This window comes from Pogona vitticeps, chromosome 7 (assembly GCF_051106095.1).
Source record: "Pogona vitticeps strain Pit_001003342236 chromosome 7, PviZW2.1, whole genome shotgun sequence".
NCBI lineage: Eukaryota > Metazoa > Chordata > Lepidosauria > Squamata > Agamidae > Pogona > Pogona vitticeps.
The window spans coordinates 19,925,604-19,946,409 of record NC_135789.1 but is presented as its reverse complement, the minus strand read 5'-3'; the positions used below and the strand labels follow the sequence as shown (position 1 = coordinate 19,946,409).

The window sequence follows — 20,806 nt, the reverse complement described above, 5'->3', positions numbered from 1 at the left end:
ATATTCGCCTGTCCCATCTGTGTGCTTTTCTCTCCTCCCATTCCGGATGGGATGATAGGAGGAAAATGCAGCATCTTCTAAGTGGCAATATTAAGGAACTTACCCTGTCAACTGCCAGATACGTATATGCCATCATGCAGAGACGTCGTAGCACGGTCTCGCAGAATGAAGAGCCCTAAGTATGCTCTTGGCTGGCCCTTCCTACCCGTTACCCAGTGAACTTTTTAGTTGTATGTTATTGTATTTGTCTGTTTTACTGTACTCAGTATGCCAGTAAAGGTTTCTGACTGACTGACTTACTGTCCTGAAGCGCTAAGAGAGATTTGTCTTCTTCCAAAACGATAAGTATTTTTAGGCTGGTCATACTTAAGGGGCTGTTTTCACAAAAAATGAATACAAATTGCATAAAAACCTGTTTACTAGTGTTAGAAGAGGTGGTGGGGAAAGGCAGGAACCCCGGAGGCAACCAGTGAAGTATCTTACATTCAAAGGTGTGTTTGTTCAGTTCCTCAACAAAGATCGTTTAAACCATACAGGGTTGCTCAGATTGAGAGAGACTGGTTTGAAATCTTATACGGGTCACAAATCAGTGGCCATATTCATTTGCTTGGGCAAAAAAACTGTACATCTACAGGATCTTAGGGATAGCATGGATTTCTCAGCCTTAAAAACAACCCCATTTTATTTCTGAGTCTTAGAATTCTAAGTTCTAAATGATTCTAATTTTTATTCATCAGCGACCCATAATTTACAGTCTAATATGGCATCATTTTTTCTTCTCAGAATGAGGAATTATCCTTTTTAAAACATTTCTAATGTTTCAAAAATATCCCCCACTTATTTTTTTTCCCTAAGGGTTCCCTGATATTTTTCCAACACAACATTTTTCAGTACCTCAAGATTGCTATCCTATACAGAGGTGGTAGTTTCATCCAAGTTAGTGAGTCTTAACTTCATTCTTTTTTAAAAAAAAAATTAAGTTGTGTTTATTTTATATATTGTATCTTTCCTCCGTCAGCCTCCTTCCTGCTTTATCGTCAAAAAAGCTGGAGGCTGTTCTGCTCAGTGTGAATTCCACCTTCTCCTGAGGGATTCCTGGGGAATGGTGCAGGCCCTTAGTGAGCTTCACAACGAAGTGGGGATATTAACCCAAATCTCCTTTAGTTGTAGCCCAAGACAACCAGACTGGGCCTCTGATTCAAAGGCAGAGGAACCCAAGCCCTGCTGGACTTGAGGGGAGGAACAGTGTTTCTCTCTCTCTCCCTCTCTCTCTCTGTCCCATCACTTTTGCATAAATTCTCTCTCATTCGTTGCATGGAAGGAAAATCACATACAGATGCTGGGGCAGGAAGATGTTGCAGAACTCACAATAGCCTCAACACAATGGCCTCACTCTTCTTCCACTCATGGTTGAAGTGCCGTATCTCCACTTGGGTTTCAGTGTTTTCTGCAGAGGCTGTTCAGGGCCTTTTGAGTGGTTGACAGAGCTGGTCCTGGTTTTGCCCAGAGGTTCCGTGACCAGTATGTTGTGTATCTTTTGTGATTTTCTGAAACAGGACAGGATAAGATAAATCTCAGTGAGGAGCATTTGAGAATAGCATTGAAAGGAAGCCAAAGTAGTCTGTCAATTTGCTTCAGATTTCTGTACAACAGTTTGTTTCTATAGAGTCACAGTTAGAAACAATTACTCATTTTTTCAAAAAAAATCAATATGGATAGTCATACAGTCCATATTGTCACCAGGTGACCTCTGTCTGCTACTGAATCTGTTCTTCAGGTTTAGCTGAGGAGGGAATAGTCCAATGCCTTAGAGTTGTTACCTTTATTTATTCATTCATTCATTTATATAAAAAAGGCACCAATCCCATAAAGTTCAAAGCAGCATCAGAAAAAAAAGTTGCAACAGATCAAACAAAGCCATGAGATAAAAATTTGTCCATCACATCAATTATCTCAAAATGGGGTTAATGCAGGAATTCACAGTGTAAGTAACAACAGCAAAGCACAACTTTGCTGTGGTTTAATTTTCAAGTTGCCATCCTTGAAAATTAAACTATTCAGTAATCTTTCTCAATGTCCTCTTGCTAGAGCTGAGGAGCAGTGAGAGAAAGATGGTTCTTCTTTGTGGCCTCTGCAAATCACACCCTGGGTAATCCGCACCTGCACGAAGCCTCATCAGAAGATATCTAGAGCTTCTGCAGTAGCAAAAAAAAAAAAAAAAAAAAAAAAAAAAAAAAAAAAAAGAATTACCCCCCCCCCCCCGGTATAAGTACCTTGGCGCCAAGCATCCCCTTTCAGTTTCTTCTGCTTCTGAGTTGAAAGTGAAAGAGAGTTTATTCATGATTCCTTTTTTCTTTCTAATTATTCTCATTTTTTATAGAACATATGTATACCAAAGCTATTATTTCTTTTTCTACCTTCTTGTGCTTGGTCTTCAGCCGCAGCACACGCACAAACCCCTCTTTTCTTTTCCAAATTGTTTTTCCTACTATTCATGGCCCCTTTGGGCCTGTTTAAACACTGTGTGGTCTGTGACAACAAAAGACCACTCTCCGACAGCCACGCCAAGTGTCTTTTTTGCTCGGGGGAGGCACACCAAACATCCTCTTGCCCATATTATAAAAACTTCAAGCGCGGAGTTCTCCTTTCTCGCCTTTCAAGGTTGAAACTCTGTCTTTGGGAGCAATCCTTTCAACCAACTAAGATGGCACAACCTCCCTGTAAGGCAGAGGTTGTCAGTCTGCGGCCTGGTGCTAGTCCGTGGCCTGAGCCAGACCGGGCCGCGGAGGCAGACCTCACACACTCCCCTCCCCACAGTTGCTTTGCACACAAACGCGTGTGCCAGCACCGTCGTGAGCACTCCCGCACCCCTTCACGCTTGTGCCCGAGCGAAGGGGTGCCCTACCTTCCTCAGAGGCTCACCTGGTCCCAAAAAAGTTGGGGACCGCTGTTGTAAGGGCATCTCTCAGGCCAAAGCGATGGAATAAGCCATTTCTGAATCTTCAAAACAATGTCCATCAGCCATTCCATCTCACACCGATGCTCCATCCACTTCATCCAAAACTTCCCAAACCCACAAACAGAAAAGTTTGATACCGAAGCTTTCACTATCGAAACCCTCCGTTAAACATCAAGTGTCCACCGAAGCCTTGTTGGCTCCGGAACCTTCTCCACTGAAAAGACCCAAACAACAAAAATCTAAATCACCCACAGTTATTCCTCTGCAGCTTCAAGAACCATGTGAGTTAAACTCTGCTGGTTTGCCTTCTGATGATGATGGATTCCCATCTCATCAACCCTGTTCTCAATCACCAGAATGGGACGACTGAGTTGATCGCTTAATGTCCTCTCCTCCTAGTCTTCAACACTCTGTTCCTTCAAGCAACCCCTCTGTAGTTGCTTCACTTGACAGAGCTGATTCTGAACAACAACGGGAAACTATGCCATATTTGATTGAATCAGATCGCCCACCACGGCCTCCTCTGAGACATCTACCTCAACATTCCTGTGAGGCGCCTATTCCATCAGGCGTGGCTCAGACCCATGTTCAGCACTCCCATTGGGTTGCCATTTACCCTGACCAGCACTCATCCAGATAAACTACAACTACCAGTCAATCAGTTACTGTACCCAGTTTGGTGGTACCTTCGCAGGGCGGGCCTCGATCTTGACAACCATTGGTGTCAAAACTGTCATATCACCATGACCCACACGGGTTTCAAACTGCTCGCTACCTGGGATCTAAAAATCCCAGAACGGTCGAGCAACACTCTTCATTGCATGAGGCTTTTACAGCTCCAGCCTCCTGCTATTTCCCTACCAACCTGGATGACAGAAACTGCTCCTCACGCTTGGCATCCCTGGCATCCATATATTCCAATATTCCACCAACTCATCACCAACCTCTGTTTTGACATCATCAAGATTACAGGCTCTGATATTGATGATTCTTGATATCCACCCTGGTCAGTCGACACACGCTTGGTCCCTCCATCGATGCACGGCCTTCAACTCCCAGTAGACCCTAAATATCGAACCCAACATCATTACGATCCTGAGTTCGAGACCGATAACCAGCCATATCAAGCAGTGTCCATGGGCACTCAACTAACGTCACTTGACATTGATGACTCTCAACATCGACAAATGTCCATGGACATGCCACCTCCATTGACATCGAGTCACAAACGTTAGTATTATGACTCTCAATCTCTCGATACCAAGGGCGATTGACAATTTGTCGACTCTCTACGCGATCCCAAATATACTACGAAAAGCACTATGACGCTTTTCTTGGCTGAAAACAGCTGTCCTTGCTGAGGATGCCTGTGCATGCATGGAGGACCTTCCTTTCGATGGGGCAGGCCTCTTTAATGCAGAAACTGGTGACATTTTAGAAAACATTCAAAAGAAAAGATCAGCAGCGAGGCGTTTGGGGAGTCTACCCATCCTACTAATAATGCCCACAGCATAATCAGTGGAGGTGGCCATACAATTCCTACCAAAAGTTCCAGTATGACCCTCAAAGACAAACATCTTATAACCTTATTTCAAAAATCAAAGAACCAAACCTCATCTACAGCCGTTCACTAGGCGAAATGACCACAAACCCAACATCACGTTTGACACTCCCCTGACTGAAATCGCAAAATCATTACGCCCATCCTGCCCTCTGGAAACAGGAATCCATCACCACAGATGTCTGGGTACTTTCCATCATCCAGAATGGCTACTACGTCCATTTCCTCCAACTTCCTCCACCAACACACATCATTACTCCACCGTCGCAAACCCTAGAAGAAGAAATAAAAAATGTACTTCTCAAAGATGCCATCGAACCAGTATATCAGCACAACAAAGGGGGTTTCTCTCGCTATTTCACCATCCCCAAAAAAGCTCCAGGTCTTGTTTTTGCTGACTGTATAGAGCTTCTCCATCTTTGGCTGCAGAGAATATAGTCAATCTGATTTCGGTATTGTCCATCTGGTGACATCCATGTGTAGAGATGCCTCTTGTGTTGTTGGAAAAGAGTGTTTGTGATGACCAGCTTGTTCTCTTGACAGAACTCTATTAACCTTTGCCCTGCTTCATTCTGAACTTCAAGGGCAAATCACTTTTTTTTTCTTTAAATAATTCCGCATACAGTTTCATATTGACAGAAAAATTCTCTATTTCTGTCACTGATCCAAATGGAGAGTTAGATGAGCATAAATTCTTTCTATATTTATACCATATGTTTAACATTGTCTTTAAGAACGGGTTTTTAATTTCACTTATTTTATACTTCTTAACCATACCAAATAAATATTTTTCAATATCTACCTGTATTTCTGATGATTCCACTTTCCTCCAAATTAACCTTTCTGGGTTATATATAATTTCTCCAATAAACCTCTTTCTCTGAAGCATTTGGTGCGCAACAGATGGGGGAGAGCAGGCAGCAACCCAGTATTTCTTCCATCTGTAAAATTCACTCGAGCACAGATCGGATGCGGGAGCCATCTTGGCACTGAGCTGTGAGACCCCCCCCCCCCCCGGAGGAGAAGAGAACAGGTATTATGAACAGCGAGGAAAATATATAGAAACAAAGTAAGTTGAAGCTTTTGATTTATGAACAGCCCCATTAAGCTGAAAAAGAAAGCAGAGTGAAAATATTTGGCTGAAAGAAGGAAAAGAGCGGCGAGCTTTTGCTTACCAGCTTGCTTCTTCAAAAGTGAAACTGACTCTTAAACAGCAGGCTAGCTGAAGGCCAAAAGAGAGACAGTGACGGAAAAGTTCTGTGTTCTTGGAAAAAAAATCCCAGAGGGAAATACCAATGGACAGGATTTATGAGGCTGAAACTTTGTGAATGTGGTTCAGCTTAGATCTCTCTTAGTATACCTAGACTGTGTGGGGCTCTGAAATAGATGTTCATCTGGTTTTGGAGAAGAAGGAATAAGTTTCTTTTTTTAGAAGCATGAGAACAGACTGAGAAACAAACAAAACATCGAGATGTGACCAACTGGACTGAGGAGCCAGGAAAAACAGGACTGGAGTTTTTCTTTATGGATTCTTTGGACCAATGGAAAGAATATTAGTTGGATTATAAGGAGATCTGTTAGAGAGACTGAAACCTTGTGATCGCGTTATATTTTGGACTTCGTTGGCTTGACTCTGTGGGACTCCGGTAATAGAATTTTGTTGGCTTTTTGTAGGAAAAAATGATATTTTGCCACGGTTGTATTTTAAATTGCTGGGCTAAAAGTTGATTTATATATGATAACATCTGTATATGGATGGGAGGAAGAACCTAGGGGAGGTTTATCATTGTGGGTTTGGTTTGTGAAGGATATAGTACTATTTATATAAACCCTGCTCATTGGAAATTTGGGAATAATGGCACAAAAATCAGACAAGGGATGGCAGATTAACATGCAGAAGATGATAGCAGCAGGATTTCAGCAAATAAATGAATGTTCTAATCAGATAGAAAATCAGATGAAAGAGCTCATCAGATGCTAAACAACAGTTAAGTGAAACTATATTAACTCCAGAACAGCCCTTATTGAGTAAGATACCAGGTAACATAGATGGGATAAAGAATTATCCAGTGATTTATTCAATTACTACAGCCAGAAAATGTAATACTGAAAACTGGATTGTTGTTTTGGATTCATTCTCCTCTTTCAAAAATTGGAAGAAAGCAGAGAAACAAGAGGACCCTATTGAGAAAGTATGGAATGAGACAGAAATGGATATTTTTTCAGATGTGATGAATAACTGTCCAATTCAAAAGGAAATTGAATGATTGGATTTATTATACAAATGACTTTGGTTATCAGATAGTGTTGGAGTAACATAGATTTAAACTAAAATAAAGCTGTAAGTGGATAGCTGGAGGGCAACCAAATTACAAAAAAGCTGAAAGGGATTTGTTATTGTAATATGACTAGATTGGATGAGTGTATATTTTCTGTTCTCCTATCCCCCTAACCCTTTCCTTTTCCTTCCACTGCCTTTTACCCTTTGTATTCCCTACCCTATTCTTAGATAAATTTTTAAAAAATAAATAAAAAAGAAAGAATCCTATTTTTAAAAAATAAATAAATAAGAAAGAATCCTCCATACGCTGGATGTTAGAAGGGCCTTTGCCTTTTACCTTCAGCGCACCCAACCTTGCCTTTTTATAGGTCACCAGCTACCTACCAAGGGGTGGGCTGCTTCAACCATTCACACATTCCACCCGACCTTCCCTCTGTCACGCCATGCTGCTTACATGCATCGGTTGACACAACTGAAGGGAGAGTCTTGGTGCCACGGTACTTATACGGGTGGGGAGGGGCTTTTTTTTTCTACCGCAGAAGCTCTAGAATCTTCCGGTGAGGCTCTACGCAGGCACAGATTACCCAGGGTGTGAATCACAGAAGTTCACTCGAAGAGCTACAATTACAGGTGGGTAACCTGCCGTTCTTTTTTATTTTAATCATCCTTCTCACTTGTTGCTTTCTTTCCTTTCCTTAGTGCACTCTCAGAAACAGAACCGGCAGACCTGCGTGCGGAAAAGCTTGATATGTGCTTTTGCTATGGCCTTTATTATCAGCGTCATGTTGATTGCCGCTAATCAGATCCTCCGGAGTGGCATGGAGTAGCCATAACACTGTGAAACCAACCATCCACGCATGCGCATGCTGCCCGGTGAACTTTCTCCCCAGTCGACGTCACAAAGCGCGTGAGAGAGAGAGTGAAGAGTTCAGCAAAGGACCAGCAGCGTATCAGTTGCCCATCGGATACATCCTCTTGGCAGGGACATAAAAGGGCTGTCTTAATGCTTTAATTATTTTTCTTTCCTAATGCAATAAAAAAACAACCATAGGAGCCCTATTCCATTACTATTTCTCCTCCCCTTCCTTATTCTTATTCTTCTTCGTGTGGCAACAGTAGATTTGGAGCAAGGATTCCCCGTCAGCCCTAGCTATACGTTTTTCAAACTTCAAGAAAACTAGACCATGCAGAGTGGGTGGATCTGTGCAAATGGCTTCCTTTTGGGCCAGGAGGTCCTTAAACTCATCTTTCCAACGGTAGATGGAAACCAATACCTGGATGACCACACGAAGAGATAAACTCGCTGTTTCTTCAGATCCATTTGACTTCATCGTTTTAGGTTTTACTCCTCTGTCAATGGAAGGGAAATGAATTCAGGGATGCAGTCAGAGGAGTTTTATTCATTTGTTTATCGTAAGACTTGGCAGGTTTAGAAGACAACCATCCTTGCACTTCACTTGCCCAGGAAATGCTTTGTCCCCAGGGAAGGAAAGACTGTCTAATCTGGCCAACGCCAAGTCTTCCTCTGTCACCCTTTGAACCCGTGCTGTGCACCTTGAGCGTTCACCTGATTTGTCTTTATCCTGTTCAAACATGTCTAAACTTAGTTTACCAGAAATCTACTGCTACTGGTAACCATTGCAGAAAAAGAAGAAAAAAGAACTTTGTAAGTTGGGCAAGGTCAAAGCAGGACATCTCACTTACCGGCCCTCTACCCTGCATTATCCTAATGCAGCTGTAATTGGCCGCAGAATCTTCCCCTCGTTCCTCAAAGCCTGAGTTAGAAAGAATTCTGGAACAGATGCAGATGCTTCTCCCCACAAGGGATGGGATTTGTGGACTTGCTGAACTACAAATTCCATAATTTGGCGTTCTAGGAGTTCTACCCAGAGTGGGTTAGAATGTGGCTCACCTGGGAGAAGTCCTAAGATGGAAGGGCCACCCAGAGGCTCACCTGTTCCTCCCCGAAGGCTATCTGGGAACTCCTATTTCCAACCATCTCAGTTTAGGCCTTTCCTCCCAGCCAAGCCACATTTATGGGTCTAAGTCAGGTAGAACTTGCCAAATAGAGAATGATAGGATTTGTGGTGTAAGAAGTTTAAAAAGCCATCTCTATTCTTCACTCCTTTCTGCCTCCCTTTTTTTCCCTCTCTAAGATCAGCTGGCAGGAGAGGCTTCTGCTAACAGAAGCAGAAATACCAACCGTTGCAAAGTCTGTAAATTAGGATTATATCAACATGGCTCACATGTAAAGATTAAGTTACGCAAGTATGATTGCATCTGGTTCCAACCCATTGGTTTCAAGAGAAATGTTTTAAAATAAGCAAAGGATGATGATTGGCTGACACTTGCATGGGATTTGTCACTCTTTTGCATACTGTATAGTGCAGCCTTCTTAATGAACCTGGTCGCAAGAATAAGCCCTTTGCCGGTGTGAGGGTAGCATTTGACTGGGGCCTGGGCATCGTGATTATGGGCCAGTCACATTAACCTACCTTACAGGGCGGTTGGGAAGATAAAGCGCGGGGGGGGGGGATATGTGTTTGCTGCCCTGAGCACTACCTGTAACATGTCTGAATTTAGAGGAGTCTGAAAACAGTTACTGGTAGCAATTTTGCTGAAATCAAGTTCTAAGCAATGTGTTACTTAAATTTGCAACGGTGGTTGCAGAAAATGAGGAAAGGGGAATCATATATCCATTTTGAAATTACAGATTCTAATACAGTAAGACTTTTTTCTTCAGGAAGTGGTTATGGTTCTTGAAAATAAGCGCTGCCGAATTTGCTTATTTTTGCTTCTGTGTAGGTTTTGCACTTTCCTTCTGAAGCAAAGGTGTTTTCTCCCCTCATTCCTCAAAGCCTCATGTAACAAATTATTTATACATATAAAGCATTGTCAAATGTTCCAATTGCCTCAGGTAGCCATTCCTGTTTATGTGTATTTATATTTGAAGCATTCTGTATTCCATTTTATCAATAGCTCTGAAGTATTTTTTTAAAAAAATACGAGCAAACTGATAAAAGCACAAAAAAAACAAGAACTTTAAAGAGAGAGATGTTCAAAATCAATTTGTTTTACAAGAGATTTTTGCCTAGCACCCTAAAAATAACTTTGATGTCAAGAAAGGAAGGAAAATATTTCATACCTGGAGCACCCTGGGTTGGAGAAAACACTTCTGTCACATAAATTTAAGCATCACTGCATTTTTTTCTAAGTCCCAAGTCCCTTGAAAGATACTTTTTAATGATTATTTCCCTTTCCTGTACCAACACGAGAGATCATCATTCAATTATTGTTTAGTTCTTGAACTTTCTATTTAGAGCACTTACAGAAAAAGGTACACAGCAGAAAACTGCATACAAAAAGAGAATATGAAATTGGCGTGAGAAAGCCCAAAAACCCCCACGTGTGTTAATGAAAGACCAGGGGGAAATCGTTTTTGTGTTGCTTATTTGCTTTTATGGTTTGGAATAGCAGCAAAGTGACATGAAGGATGATGGAGAAAAAAGTCTTACAGGCAACTTCTCCTTCCCAGCCAAATTTCTCCATGAGTAGAAGAGATTTCTAACAGCTCTATTAGTAGCGCTCTATAAGGTGTCATGCCTTCTGCCTGTACAACACCCTTTCCTTCCAAAGCTTTTGCTCAGTCCTTGCTGAATTTCATTTTAATCAAGTGAACAAAAAGGGAAGTTTGGATAATCAAATCTTTTGTTGAAATCCTAGAATTTTGTGATTGGGATCAGAAGATGCTGAGGAGACTTGAAAGAATTCTGTTAGACCGAACATCATTCAAGCCATTGTAAATTTCAACAACCAAAAGAGAGGGGGGGGGAAGCCTGTGATGAAATAAACCTCTATATTTTAGCTATATTATTAATTGTATTGAATGCAGGAGGATGGAAAGGCACATACTCCTTTCTTTTAAGGGGTATCCGAGGAGTGAGTATAGTCTTCGTGGAGTCTCATCCCATTTTGCCCAAACTGGAAATGATTCTGAAGGTCCTTGCGAAGAGCATTTATACAATTTTCAGCACAGCCATTGTTCCATAACAATTGTTTCGAAGGTGGAAACAGTAACATCTTCCAGTACAACTAAATAAGAACCTGTGTTTCAAATGCATTCTCTTGCATGCGACTTTTTTAGGGGGGAAAAAGAGTATTTTAATATATACCTACTATATTATTGCACTGTATAAAGTATATAAGGGGAAGATACTGCCATATATCCAGACTACTTAGCCACTGTACATATCTTAATCTGTATTTTGAAAAGAGAGTGAGAAGACAATTTAATTTTAATCATGGTTTATGCAATAGAAATAAAGTTGCTTTTGTCTTTTGCCCTGGCATTTTTAAAAAATTCTTTCAGTCATGAAACAATGGCATGAAGGTGGAGTGGGTGCAGCGTGGCAGCTGAATGCTGACACGCGGTTGAAAGCCCTTTTACTTTGGACCGTTACACCGGGATCTAAACGCTTATGGCTCCTGGCCTCACTTCACTGTGGAAGGGTTTTATTTCAACAATGCCATACCTGAAGACTTTCATTAGTTACACTATCCGTTCTTCCACTGGCCTTCACAAAGCCACAGCCAAGCATCTATTCAGTGGATGACATGAAAAAGAAAGATGCTTGTACAGCTTCTGATATTCCCACCTTTCCTCCAACAGCACAGACTACAGTGGTGCCTCGCTTGACGAGGATAATCCATTCCAGCAAAATGACTATAGAACAAAATCCTCATCAAGCGAAAATTAAAAAAAACCATTGAAATGCATTGAAAACCGGTTCAATGCGTTCCAATGAGCTAAATACCTAATCATCCAGTGAAGATCCTCCATAGGGCAGCCATTTTCCGATGCCTGTAAAGTGAAAAATGCCTCCTAAAAATAGGGGGGAGCCATTTTGCACAGCGGGTGGCCATTTTGAAACCTGACGATCAGCTGTTTTTAGATCATCATAATGCGAAGAATCTGTTCCTGAAGCAGGGAACCGATCGTCGTGAAGCAATTTTTGGCCATTGAAGCATCGTTTTGTGATCGCAAAAACCTCACGGTCAAGCGGATTCGTCATTTAACAAGGTAATCATTAAGTGAGGCACCACTGGAGTTTCTTTAGTGTATCCGAAATGGAGTGGCATATAACGCCAGCTGTGGAGAGACCTAATTGAGTTGTGCTTAATTTTTGATGAGATTTCCTAGTGGGACATCCCTTTTCATCTGATATGGACAGCTCGAGATCAGTTACCCAAACTAATTTGTGACCTAAAGTAGTTATTGAATCTGTGGTGATCCATCCATGCTGATTTTTAAAAGTTTCAGTCAAAGCCTCCTTTAGCATAATGGATCCCCAGTGAAAAGGGCTAATCCCTCTATTAAATATTTTACTATGCCGGCATAACCATTCATTCATTCATTCATTCATTCATTCATTCATTCATTCATTCATTCGAGTTATACCTCGCCCCTCTAGGCGCCCCTCTAGACGCCCCTCTACTTGGCCAACAGATAGTGATCTTCCATTTTTTTGTTACATATCGTATTTCTCTGGTTACATTCTTAAATCTCCTTTAAGTGTGTCACTGTCCTTTCCATTTCAACATTCTAAATAAAATTAGTAATCTTGTTCTTCTTGAATGCCTCCAGTGTTGGAGCACTCACCAACTCCTGAGGTAACTGATTCCACTGGCGTACTGCTCCAACAGTTAGGTTTTTCCTGATATTCCACTAAAATCTGGCTTCCTTTAACTTGTGCCCTTTGTTGCGTGTTCTGCACTCTGGGATGATGGAGGACAGATCCTGCCCCTCCTCTGTAGGACATCCTTTCAAGTATTTTGAAAGTGCTATCATCACCTCTTAGCCTTCTTTTCTCAAGGTGAGTCGCTGGTCAAGAACCTGCAGGTGACTCATCCTGGCCACACAGCAGTGGCAAGTTCTATTTACGAGAGAAAACAGCTCTTTTGTCACATAGTCTCTGAGACGATGCTTCAACTCAGTGTTTCCTGACCTTTTTCGACTCGCCACCTCCTTTTATAATAGCCACATAACCTGTGATGCCCTCCACCAGTTGTTCTTTGCTAGTGGACCTAGCATGTCTTGGCATGTCAAAGGAATCTGGGACCATCCCTGCAGGTCTGGTTTTTCCAGTAGTAGGACGGTACTCCCAGAACAAGCTGTCCAGTACTTGCCCGACAACTGCCCCTGCCAGCCACCTCTCTAATGATAGCGTAAGGAATTGCACTTCACTGGCCTGGGTGGTCTTGAAGGTTAGCAGGCTGTAGGCAGCTCTGCCCTCTGGCTTCTTCCTGCCTCATCCAGCCAGCTGTGACACCACGGAACTGCTGTCATTTCCTTCCCCCCCTTCTCTGCCTGGGGCTGGGAGTGAAGGAAGGCAAGGGGAAGGGAACGGGAAACAAGGAGGAGAAAGCAGACGCTGCTGGCCCCTCTTCCTGAAGCTGGTGCTGAAGATGCGGTTTGGTGTTGCCTGCGTCTTGGTGTTGCCTTACCATGTCGCGTTGTATGCCAGAGCTGTTGCAAGCCCCTAGGCTGGGAATGGAGGCTCTGACTGCTTGTTTTGCCCAGATGGGGATCTCCTAGGCTTAGCTTTCAGAACACAAATGTGTATTTAAGAAAAGCAAACAACAGCCGACATACTACAGTTAGCCAAATTGACCCTAGTATTGATTTTATTTGCCATTTTAATATACTTGCTTAATTCTTTTTAAATATTTGTACAGTATATTTCCTGTTCTTTTTCTTTAAGTATTGTCCTTTTAATGCTGTAAGCCACCTTGGGTCCTCTTTAGGAGAAAGGTGAGGTGAAAATACTTTAAATAAAATTAAATAATAAATAATGCATATTTACAATAGGCAGTCCAGCTAGAAAAACCCACAACAACCATCGGCTAGAATTGTACTTGAAATTTAAGCTCAGACATTTAAACTTTCAGCTTGTTTACAACAATTATTCTGTTGTGTCCAATTGGAATTTTTTCCAAACCTTGTGATGGGGTGGGGACCTATAATTTTAGATCTGGCAATAAGGAAATCTGACAGCTGGTATGAACATATATTGTTTTTGGATAAGAAACTGCAATTGTATTCTTCTTTCCAAAGGAGTCTTAGTCCAATTTATCCTAAGCCAGTTTTCTAGGGGTACGATCAAAAACCCCTTTCAAATCAAAGAAAGCTGTAAACAGTTGTCTGCCACCTGGTATTTTTCTGACAAGTGAGCCAGAACTGCCCAGTGATCTAATGTGGACCAATTTGTTCCAACTCTAGATTCACAGTGAGACAGTCAATCAGCTTAATGCAACTGATGTTTCATGTTGGCAATGGTAATTTTATACTTTTTAAAGCTCATAGTATTTTATCAGGAGAACATTGGCTTTGTTTCTGCAGTGAAATTAGTACAAAGCAGGGATCTGGTTTTTCAATAATTGACATTCTCCATTAAATCACATTGGTGGTGTAGTTTAGTCGTTAAGTCGTTTCACCCATATGTTATCTGGACAGTGTTCGGAAACAGGCGGGGTTTGGGTGTCACTGGGCAGTGGAACGTGGCTTGAGTTGTGGATGTATCATGGGTGGAACGTGGCTTGAGTCGTGGATGTATCACGGCTTCATTTTCTTCTAAAGGTCCCCTCCCTTTTCTCCTTGGCCACCATTTTTCATTGCTTGAGGCATCAGCTATTTGGGGAAAAATCTGCAGTAAGCCAGAAATTTTCCTTTTGTTGTTTAGTCTTTAAGTCATGTCCGACTCTTCGTGACCCCATGGACCAGAGCACGCCGGGCCCTCCTGTCTTCCACGGTCTCCCGGAGTTGGGTGAAATTCGTGTTGGTTGCTTCAGTGACCCTGTCCAACCATCTCATCCTCTGTGGTCCTCTTCTCCTCTTGCCTTCACACTCCCAACATCAGGGTCTTTTCCAGGGAGTCTTCTCTTCTCATGAGAATTAAATCACATACAGTACTAGGTTTATTAATAGATTTGTTACGTTTGCCCACTGGAAATAATGCTTCAGTTGTATCATGGGCTTAAGATCCATGAAGAATATGGGGTGACACCATCACCCATCCTTATTTAACTCTTTGTTAAATAAGTTATATATGGTTACATCCAAAAAAGGGGGAGGGAAGTAGGCTGGCAAATGATCCCGATCCCTCTGGTAGAACTGATGCAAGACAATCCATTTAGGGTAGTATTGCAAAAAAAAAAAAAAGATAATTTAGTAAATTTAATTTGGAGAGCCTTTGAAGATCATTTGGGGTGATAAAAATGTCAAGCAGGGAATCATTCAAGTTATAGCCCATTGAATGCCATTCCTTCCATTCAAATCTCCTGCTAGGAAAACTTCCAAGGTCAGGAAGTACTAATTCAAACTCGACCAGTAGCTTTGCTTTGCAACCTTGTGTGGGTAGATACACATTGATAGGAAGGTGATTGGGGTGTGTGTGTCTGGATTCATTTGAATGGTGGTGCTAGAGAAGAGCTCTGCAGAGACCCTGGACTACCAGAAAAACAAACAAGGGGGCCCTGGATCAAGTCAAGCCTGAACTCGCTCTGGAGGTCAAAGTGTGGAAACTGAGGCTGCCCTACTTTGAACCCATCCTGAGAAGGCTGTAATCTCTGGAAAAGATCATCATTCTTAGAAAGAGGGAGGGCAGCAGGAAAAGAGGAAGGCCAAATAAGAGATGGATTAACTCCCTGAAGGCCCCACAGGCTTGGGTTTGCAGGAGCTGAGCTGATCTGTAGAGCAGAAGACATGTTGGAGCTTGCTCATTCATGGAGTTAGAACCCATAAGTCGGAACGGACTTGACAGGAGGTGTTCTTTTGTGCTTCCTCCCTCTGTCTCTCTCTGTGGTTTGAAGGGGTTTTTTTGTTTGTTTGTTTGTTTGTTTTATCAGCACAGCCAAACCAAAGAGGGGGCAACACTTAGGGACCTAGGCTGAAAGGAAACAGAAATCAAACAACAGAGCTACGGTTCCTACCATTATACTCCAAACCCTCAGAACAGATTTCTGTCTGTGAATTTGATTTATATTACAAAGACCCCCCCCCCATAAATACGCTGTACTAGTATTTACAGCATATTACTCCTTAAATTGGGTTGATTTAATTGCCTGATCTTATTGGTGTGTTTTCGGAACTCTTGAGATATCTTTAAATGTCTTCTGATACAGTTTCATCAGTTATTCCATGTTTCCCTGAAAATAAGACCTAACCTGAACATAAGTGTGGCGATTTCCTCTGAAGTCCCTGTGACGTCCCTCTTTCACGTCACAACGGTCAGGACACTCTCTCATTCACACTTTATTTACGCTGCCACCAACCACTCCTTCATAAGACTCTTCAGACAAATGTATGATTTTAAAAATAAAAACTTGTATTTTATTGATAACAACAGAAGGAATGGTAAATCACATTATCAACTAAACTAAAAAGGCAATCAGTAATAATAAAGTACCCCCTCACACACACTATCACTCAGACCTTAACTCTTCATAACTCTCAACTAACTAAAAACTGACTCACATCATTCACTCCCCCCCTTATATACACAGCTTCACCTCCTGGAGTCCCACCTCCTGCTCTGCTATAGGCAGATGGGTTCCAGCATAACCATGATAGGCAGGTGACGTCATCGCAGCCGTCACAGTCCCTATCCCCCCAGGCCTTCACGAGAACGCTCTTCTTTCTTGTTCGCTGACACCAGATATTAATGCTTTAATATCAATTATGTGTGCTGTTAAAAACATAAAGCTTTTACAGTGGGGTTTTGACTTAAGAACGGCTTGAGTTAAGAACATTTTGACTTAAGAACCACTCTCATAGGAAAATATTGACTTGACTTAAGTACTTAGATTTGAGTTAAGAACTGAAAAAAACCACGTGGGAGGCAGGGAAAGTACAAAATTTGAACTTTCAGTTAGCTGTTGGCCAGTGAAAAGGGTGCCTGTCTGCTTCCTCACTCCTCCCAGCGTTTGGAGAGTGAATTGGGAGACAGTCTTCAGACTGCCTGGTCCTGGACTGCCTGGACTGTATTTTCCCTGCCTTCCCTGAACCTTTCTTGACCTAAGAAAAAAAGAAACAAAATATCCCCCTCTAGTGGTCGAAGGCAGAATAGCAGCTTCCCATTAGTTTCTATGGACGGAAAAGAGCAGATACGGATCAAATGGTTCTCAATGCATTCCTATGGGAAATGCAGATTTGACTTGAGAACTTTTTGACTTGAGAACCGCCTTCCAATACGGATTAAGTTCTCAAGTCAAGACCCCACTGTATTTGATGAGGGAAGTTAATAGATGATAAATATTCATTAGATCAATCACAGGCTTCCAATCACTTATACTTGAGTCTCATCAGATACAACTTCAAAATTCTTAACTCTCTATTCCAATTTATGTTCTTACACATCTCTAACTCCCTCTCTAGTCACTTTCTAGATACACACAGTCTCTTTCCCAGATCCTCTCCAGACTCCATACACCAGTCTTTATATCCAGCTCCATTCCCCCCCCCTTGGCTCCGCCTTCTGGCCACTCATAGGCTCCTTTTTCAATGTTCTGCGGTGACGGGCAGGTGAGGGAAGGGCTGTTCACTACAATAAGCCCTAGTCTGATTTTTCAAGGTGCTCGTAATATAAGCCCTACCACTCAAAATAAGCCCTAGTTAAGTGAAACCCCGTCCTCCACCCTTGTGCAGCAGCCAAAAGAAAATGACAGGACTGTATTTGAATTGGTGTAGATGGTTGTACATGGAAAAATTAAAACATCCCTTGAAAATCAGCCATAATGCACTTTTGGAGCAAAAATTAATATAAGACCCTGTCTTATTTTTGGGGAAACGCGGTAATGCCATGTAAATTGCCATACATATGGTAATTCTGAAATCAAAGAGTTAATATCATTAAAATATATAACTTTTAGTAATATTTACAAGTCTAATTCTTCCTAAGAAAGATAAGGAATAACTTAAAGTTATGAAGGCCTTTATCCACTTTCATGGTTAATAAAGGAAGGAAGGGAGGAATGTTCGTAAGCACAAGAATGGTAGTGAGCACCATACGACTGACTGACTGACTTCCTTCCTTTACTTCCTATCCTTTTTCTTTCTAGTCTTCTTTCTAGCCTTTCTTCTTACCTTCTTTATTCATCCTTTCCTTCTTTCTTCCATTCTTTTGTTTTACTTTCTTTTTCTCTCTGTCTTACTCTTTCTTTTCTTCCTTCCATCCTTTCTTCTTTTTCCCTTTCTTTCATTATTTCTTTAATTCCTATCTTCCTTCTTTCTTCCATACTTTTTAATCTTTCATTTTTTCCTCCCTCCCCTTCCTTCCTTCTTTCATTCCTTCCTTTCCCTACCAGCCTTCCTTCCTTCTTTACTTCCTATCATCTTCCTTTCTAGCCTTCCTTCCTTCCTTCTTTCTCTCACTTGCTCTTTCCTTCCTTCCATCCCTCTTATATCTTCCTTTCTTCCTTCATTAGCCCTTCATTCCATGCTTCCGTCTATCTTCCGTTCTTTCTTTCTTTTCTTTTTTCCTCCCTACCTTCATCCCTCCCTCTTTCTATATTTCTTTACTTATCTTGCTTCTTTCTATTTTTCTTATATTCTTTCCTTCCTTCTTTCTTTACTTCCTATTTTCCTTCCTTCTTACTTTCTGTTTCATTCATTTAATTCTTTTCTCATCTTTATTTTTTCCTTCCTTCCTTCCTTCCTTCCTTCCTTCCTTCCTTCCTTCCTTCCTTCCTTCCTTCCTTCCTTCCTTCCTTCCTTCCTTCCTTCCTTCCTTCCTTCCTTCCTTCCCTCTTTCTTTCTTTCTTTCTTTCTTTCTTTTTCTTTCTTTCTTTCTTTCTTTCTTTCTTTCCTTCCTTCCTTCCTTCCTTCCTCCCTCCCCCTCCCCACTTTCTCTTTCTTTCTTTCCCTCCTTTCTTTGTTTCTACCTTTTTTCTTTTTTCTTTTATTCTTTCTTTCTTTCCTTCCTTTCCTGCTTTCTGTCTTTCTTTCCTTCTTCCTTTCCTTTCTTCCATCCTTCCATTTTTCTTATCTTCCTTCCTTCCCCTATTTCCTTCCTATTTCCTTCTTCCTCAATTTCTTCCTTCCATCCTTCCTTACTTCCATCCTTCTTTCTTTCATTCATTTTTCTTCCTTTTCCTCCCCCCCTCTCTTTCCCTCCTTCCTTTTTTCTTTACTTTTTATCTTCTTTCTTTAATTCCTTCCTTCTCTCTCTGATGCCTTCCTTCAGTCATTCTTATTTGTTCTCTTTCTTTCGTCCCTTCCTGTCTTTCTCACTTCATTTTTCCTTCTTTCCTACTTCCTTTCTTTCTTTACTTCCCATTTTAATTCCTTTTTAGTTTCTGTTTTTCATTCATTTATTCATTCCTTTTTCCCCTCACTGGCCTTCCTTCCTTCAGCTCACTTTTTCCTTCCTTCTTTCCTCCATCCTTCCTTCTTTCCTCGCTCCCCCTTCTCTTCCTTCTTTCCATCCTTTGCCTATATCATTCCTCCCTTCCTTAAATATTCCTCCATTTCTTTCTTTCTTTCTTTCTTTCTTTCTTTCTTTCTTTCTTTCTTTCTTTCTTTCTTTCTTTCTTTCTTTCTTTCTTTCTTTCGTTCGTTCTTTCGTTCTTCCTTCCTTCCTTCCTTCCTTCCTTCCTTCCTTCCTTCCTTCCTTCCTTCCATCCATCATCTATCTATCTATCTACCTACCTACCTACCTACCTACCTACCTACCTACCTACCTACCTACCTACCTACCTACCTACCTACCTACCTACCTACCTACCTACCTACCTACCTACCTACCTACCTGCCCTGCACCACGACGATAATCTGTTTCCCTGAAATCACTATTAAGTGAAAACATCATCCAGCGAAAACAGTTTCCCCGTTGGAATGCATTGAAACCCATTTAATGCGCTCCAGTGGGGAAATTACCTCGTCGTCCAGCAAAGATCACCCATAGGGGAAGCCATTTTCCGAGTGCCAATCAGCTGTTAAAATGGCTGCTCTGTGAAGCATGGGTTCAGAAAACACAGGGCAGCCATTTTGCGGAGCTGGAAAACAGCGTCGTCTTGTGAACAAATGGTTCGCGAAGCACAGACCTAATCAACGTCAAGTGAAAATCCCCCATAGGAAACATCGTTTTGCGATCGCTATAGCGATTGCAAAAAAGTCACCGTCCTGCGGATTCATCGTACAGCGGGGTCATCATCTAGCAAGGTACCTCTCTCTCTCTCTCTCTATCTATCTATCTATCTATCTATCTAACTATCTACTGTTATTTCCTTTCACATTCTTCCTTCCATCCTTCCTTTTTTCTCCCTTCCTTCTCCCTTTCCTATCTTTCCTTTTTTCTTCCTTCCTTCTTTCTCCCTTCCTCTTTCTCCCTTTCTTTCATTGTTTCTCCCTTTAATTCTTATCGTCTCTCTATCATTCTTACTTCTTTCCTTCTATACTTTCTTCCTATTTTCCTTCCTTCCATCTTACTTTCTTTGTTTGATTCATTTAGTCAATCCTTTTCCTTTCTTCTTTCTTTTTCCTTCCTTCTTTAATCTCCTTTCCTTCTTTCTTCCTTTCCTTCTCTTTTTTCTTCCTTCCTTCTATCTTCTATCATTCTTTACTTCTTTCCTTTCTCCCTTTCTTTCATTCATTCTTTTTTACATTCCTATGTTCTTTCTTTCTATCCTTTCCATCTTCCATCTTCTTCCCTCCTTCATTTCTTTGTTTCTATCTTTTTTCTTTCTTTTTCTCTCTTTCATTCCTTCTTTCTTTTCTTATTTCTGTCCTTCCTTCCCTCCTTTTGTTCCTTTTTTCTTTCTATCTGTTTTTCCTTCTTATCCTTCCTTCTACTTTCCATCTTTCACTCTTTCCTTTCTTCATTCCATCTCCTTTTCTTTATTTCTCTCATTCTTTACTTACTTTTTTCTTTTATTTCATTCTTTCCCTCCTTCCTTCTTTCCCTCCTTTCTTCCTTTATTTCTATCTTTCTTCCTTTCCGTACTGACTCCC

At 41.4% G+C, this 20,806-nt stretch overlaps 2 protein-coding genes and 1 long non-coding RNA gene across 4 annotated transcripts in view; 2 read left to right on the top strand and 1 right to left on the bottom strand.

Annotated features, from left to right (window-relative positions):
• Window positions 1-11,148, top strand: part of CALN1 (calneuron 1) — a 152,692-nt gene extending 141,544 nt beyond the window's left edge. For both annotated transcript variants that reach the window (XM_072978223.2, XM_072978224.2), the window contains exon 6: window positions 7,501-11,148. In XM_072978223.2, coding sequence (XP_072834324.1) covers window positions 7,501-7,628 — 128 coding nt within the window. In that variant the 3' untranslated portion in view covers window positions 7,629-11,148. The remainder of the gene's footprint in view (window positions 1-7,500) is intronic.
• The window catches only part of LOC144583991 (uncharacterized), a 484,560-nt gene that overhangs the window by 318,965 nt on the left and 144,789 nt on the right, over window positions 1-20,806 (top strand). The gene's annotated exons all lie outside the window — the stretch shown is intronic.
• On the bottom strand, window positions 1,919-6,047 carry LOC110088823 (uncharacterized). The gene is made up of 3 exons (XR_013537967.1): window positions 5,696-6,047; window positions 5,323-5,514; window positions 1,919-4,793 (listed from the first exon to the last, which is right to left on the bottom strand). It is a non-coding gene; the product is annotated as an uncharacterized LOC110088823 (long non-coding RNA).